The 4,889-nt window shown below is 35.5% G+C and overlaps 1 protein-coding gene across 6 annotated transcripts in view; it reads left to right on the top strand.

Moving 5' to 3' along the window:
• The window catches only part of LOC106681148 (uncharacterized), a 31,648-nt gene that overhangs the window by 7,135 nt on the left and 19,624 nt on the right, over positions 1-4,889 (top strand). For 5 of the 6 annotated variants that reach the window (XR_010843986.1, XR_010843985.1, XM_067049594.1 and 2 more), the window contains one exon: positions 3,271-3,402. The exons of the other annotated variant lie outside the window; for it this stretch is intronic. Coding sequence is in view for 3 of the 5 variants with exons in the window: in XM_067049594.1 (XP_066905695.1) it covers positions 3,271-3,402 (132 nt within the window). In the remaining 2 variants the exon portion in view is untranslated. The remainder of the gene's footprint in view (positions 1-3,270; positions 3,403-4,889) is intronic. 6 annotated transcript variants of the gene reach the window in all.

Here is a 4,889-nt window from a genome sequence, read left to right as displayed (position 1 = left end):
TCTTTATTTGTGATTCCCGATGCAATTGGCTGTTTCTTACAAACCAAGGAGCATCCACTGCAATTCTTACGACTTTATTTTGAGAAGACTGTAATTTTTTCCTTATCATAAAGGATGCCTGCCGCTCCCCAGACTTCACAGCCATACATCAGGAGGGGCCTGAGAATTGTTTTAAAAATAATAGCTTATATACATATCTGTGTATACATACATGTGGTATATATATGACAATATAATAGGTTATCAGGTTGTCTAAAAGAATTAACTAAATCAGATCGGTATTAACAATTATACTGCAAATTTAGCTGTTACTATTTATAGTGCTATAGTTACAGTATTTATCACTTCATCTATATATTAATTGAGAAAGTTTCAATTAATGTATATACATTCTCAAATATAGCAATAGCGAAGCATTGCTGGGTCTGATAGTGGTTTATAATAATGAATAAACTGCTATTTAAATATTTTAACCATGATAAATTGTTTTAAAAAAAATTAAAAATAGAAAGGGATGAAGTAATAGTTATAATGTAAATATGAATTTTTTAACATTTCACATGGACAGTGTGACAAAAAGAATCCGCTTAACTTTTTCTCAGCTAGCACATTCTGCCTGTTGGTCCTTTCTATCTACCTCCTTATGCCATATTTCAGTGTGGAGGGGGCTCGATCCAACACTGCCTAACCTCACAGTCTTTGTACCATATTCCAGTGTGTGGGGGGGATTGATCCAACCCTGCTTAACCTCACGGTCTTTGTGCCATATTCCTCTGTGTGGGGGAGAGGGGCTTGATCCAACCATGCCTAACCTCACGATCTTTGTGCCATATTCCAGTGTGTGGGGAGAGGGGCTCGATCTGACCCCCTCACGGTCCTTGTGCCATATTCCAATGGGGGGGCTCGATCTGACCCCCTCACGGTCCTTGTGCCATATTCCAATGGGGGGGGGGCTCGATCCAACCCTGCCTAATCTCATGGTCCTTGTGCCATAATCCAGTGTGGAGTGGCTTGATTCAACCCTGCCTAACCCCATGGTTCTTGTACCAATATTCCAGTGTGAGGGAGGGGGGTCCATCCAACCCTTCCTAACCCTACAGTCTTTTTGCGGTTGCTGAAATGTTTTTCCTCCAGTCTTTTAGATTCATTATTTATATAAAATTCTTGGCCTTCCACATGACATCATGGATTGAGTTTCCATAGCCTTTCTGACCTTTGCTTTTCTTGTTCAATTGACAAATATAATGAACCACTGTTTACCTCCACTGTCTTCTCTAGGGAAAGGACCAGTACTTTACTCTTAGAGGAGTTGATGCTTATCCCTTTTCACTGAAGTTCCTCCTGTCATTCCAGTAAAGCTTGCTACAATATCTTTTCTGTATCACAAATGAGAACGATATGATCTTTATGTAAAAGAAGAGCATGGCTGAGTATCTTCCTCGTGTTCCACTTACTAATGACTGTTCCAGTTGTTCGCCTTTTACAAATTTTATGGATTTCATCCTGGTTAATTAGAGTGGGCTCAGACCATCCCTTTGTTTGACATCTGTAGCTACTGGAAAAGGAGCAGCCTCTATTGATCCTTTCTACTTTTGAATTTGTGTATATAGGTTTATGGTGGCTATGAGATCTCTTGGACCTGTTGGTCCAGCTAACAAATTTTTATTTTTTTTCCTGTTTCTGACAGCACTAAAGGAGTGAAACAGGTCTTCCTCTCAATTTTATTATGACCTGCTGTCCTGTTTGTAGTTAATTGATTTCAGTTCCACCCATAATCTGCGTTTATTTTTTGTTTCCTTAGTTCATCAAATTGTCTCTTTCTTATTTAGTTTGTTTTTTAAAAATGTTATAATGAGTCTGTCTTATTATAACAACATGAATCCTCCATGATTCATGAAATATATTTACTATTCCTAAAGAAGGAAAATCTCTGTTATATTGAATATCATTACTCAACAATTTCAGTGCCCAGATACAGGTGTTAAAAAAGGTACAGAGAGACCAAGAGTCATTTAAAACGAGCTAATTTTCTGGGAATATCAATTGCAGAATTTACTATTAGAAGAAGATCGATTGAGTCAAACCTTAGCTCAAAAATAATTTTGATAGTTCCCTTCTTAGTGCAAAACACCATTGAGAGAGTTTAAGATTTGCTGGAGAACATCAAACTTGGACTGAGGAGGAATTGAAAATTGTTGAGACAAGAGTAGTTCATAACAATCCTGGTGACCATAAAAGAGTCTGATGAAGACCTGGAGAACAGTATAGTCAATGCCGCATGTTAGAAACTTAAGACATTTGCGAGTTAGTCCAAACCAGGGGGGGAGGGCTAGAATGCTTCAAGGTTGGTGTAGATGATTTTACAAGATCATGTAATGGTCGTAACATACACAACTGTGCTGAATCATTGCTTATGCATGATTATGATCAGCCAAATAAGACAACACCTGTTTCTGATTACATATTACATAAAGTATTTATAGTATTGAGTTTCCAGTAAGAGTTTAAACATCTTACATGTCTGGCGAACTTGAAAGGAAAGTATGGTCACAGGTTTTCCCTCCTATAGTGCTCGAAATGATAATGATGTTTGTATGAGGGAAATGAGACAACAACCTTAGATTTAATTATGAAACTTATATGAGTATTCTAAAAAAGGGTGAGAGCAATTATTAAAGCTAGGAAAGGTACTTGTTATTAATTGCCTTTATAAGCCAATATAATTCCAATTTTGTCATAAAAGAATAAACTGGTGCAATGTTGATATTTTATTAATTTTGAATTTATTAGCCTTTTTGTATAATGTAAAACCTAGTCTTCTTGTGAGATTCAAAAAGTGCCTAGGTATCGTGATTTTTTGACTAAGAGTGTATTCCCACCTCTATAGCTTACCAATTTGCTGGAAGCGGAAATTATTTAAATTATTACCACCATTATTATAATTATATCATGTTCTCATCTTATTTTATATTAAGTCCCATTGTCTCTGAATTGACATCAATTGTTAAAGGTTTGTATTAAATCTAAAGGACTTACACCGTGGCATCCCAATATTTTCATCACTTTTTATTCAATGTCAAGTGAACGCATTCAAAACCTTGTCTTTCTGTTCAGAATATGTATTGTAAAAATGGAAAAAAAAAAAAATAAATTTGTGGTAGATATTTGTCATCCAAATATTTATATAATACGTAAATCCTTGATATTGGTACTTAATGTATCATATCTACCACAATTTTATTGTATTTTTTTTTTCATTTTTCATTATAGTGCCATATAGAGTTCTGTGAGGATCGTCGTGTCATGGATAGGTTTACTAGCAGAGTTGGATCTTCTTCTTTACCAGAGATAGAACTTGTAAGTGAACCAGAATTCACAAATGATGAAAATTGGGATGTCAGTGTAAGTACTTTTTTAATCAATATCTCTTATTAAGTGTTATATATATCATCAACACAAATATTAATGGATTAACATTCATTTTTAACCAATTCCATACAAAAATGTGAAATCCTTTGTTTTGGTCCTCACACTGTTATCTTGTATGTATGTTAATGTATGTTAATACGTCTTAAATTAAACAATGTGAAATCATTCCAGCCCTGTAAATTTCTTTGTACAAAAGGTAATTCAGGTACATTACTCAAATTTATTTAATGTTGTCTGTATCGTGTGATGGCAAAAGAATAAAACATTCACACAGTTGTTAAGAATGGTTTATAGATCGTTGAAATTGATTATTAAACTTGATCGCCTGTCCATATAGAATTGAGCTTTCAGTACTTCTGCACCTTTTTGTCTCGCTTTTGCATTCAAACTATTCACGCGTTGTAATACTCTTCTATGTATGCATTAACACGTAGTAAATGGAACGTTCTGCATTATGCTTTTGAGCGCCACACACATCCCAACTATTCTAATTTCTTGACCAGAAAAACCTTCTGTACCACATCTGTCCTTATTCTTATACTCTACTCAATCTGCCTGGATAATGAAGTTCTAGAATTATCTGTTGAGTCCTCCACACAGCAATAAACCAGCAAAAACTCATGATCCTTACTCTCCTAAATTTTTCCAAAGCCTTTGATTACATTGACTATAATATCCTACTTCTTAAACTTCAGTCTTTCCCTATCATCCAGTGTCTTAAGATGGTTCCAATCCTTCCTCGATTGTTGTTTCCCGTATGATGTCATATCCCTAACAATCTCCATATCAATCCTTGAGCATTGCCATGATATCTGCTATCTCCTTTCACGTTCAAACACATTCAATAGTTTTTTCCCTTGTATCCCACTATATCTGGTGTACAGCAGACTCTCGAGTGAACTCAAAGCCAAACTTGAACAACTTATGAACTATCCTATGCGGTCAGTTTTTGGAATCTCCAGAGGTTTCCATATAACCCAGTATTAAGCCAAGTTAAAGTGGTTATATCCTTGTTATCGTTGTTTATATTTCCTATATCAGATGATTAGAGCTGAGGAACCTCTTGTATCATATATTCTACTCTGCTTGCTACTGAACTACTACGTTTGTCATGTCTTTGCTAACTGCAACTACTGCAGCCGCAGGTAGGTTTAACATTAAATAAATTATTAATTATATCTGTAGCTAAAAAGCTGTTTCAGAACCATTATATGAAACCTAAAAAAAAAAAAAAATTTGGAAATTGATATGAGAGGTAGGTGACTAACAAAATTTTGGAGGGGAATAAAATTGGTACCCGTTTTTGGAGTGAAAGGGTTCAAATGTATTAATATGTACCTTGTTGATACCTCAGCACCTTAATGTAAAGGCGGATCCACATGTTGGCCGCTCGCCACGAATCGGAGGCTTGTACAAATGCTCGGTAACAAAAAGCAGGCCATCCACATGTCAGTGTTATT

The sequence above is a fragment of the Halyomorpha halys genome, unplaced genomic scaffold (assembly GCF_000696795.3).
Source record: "Halyomorpha halys isolate HHAL.00 unplaced genomic scaffold, Hhal_1.1 Scaffold2.1, whole genome shotgun sequence".
Taxonomy (NCBI): Eukaryota; Metazoa; Arthropoda; class Insecta; order Hemiptera; family Pentatomidae; genus Halyomorpha; species Halyomorpha halys.
This window is presented reverse-complemented; position numbering and strand designations above follow the sequence as displayed.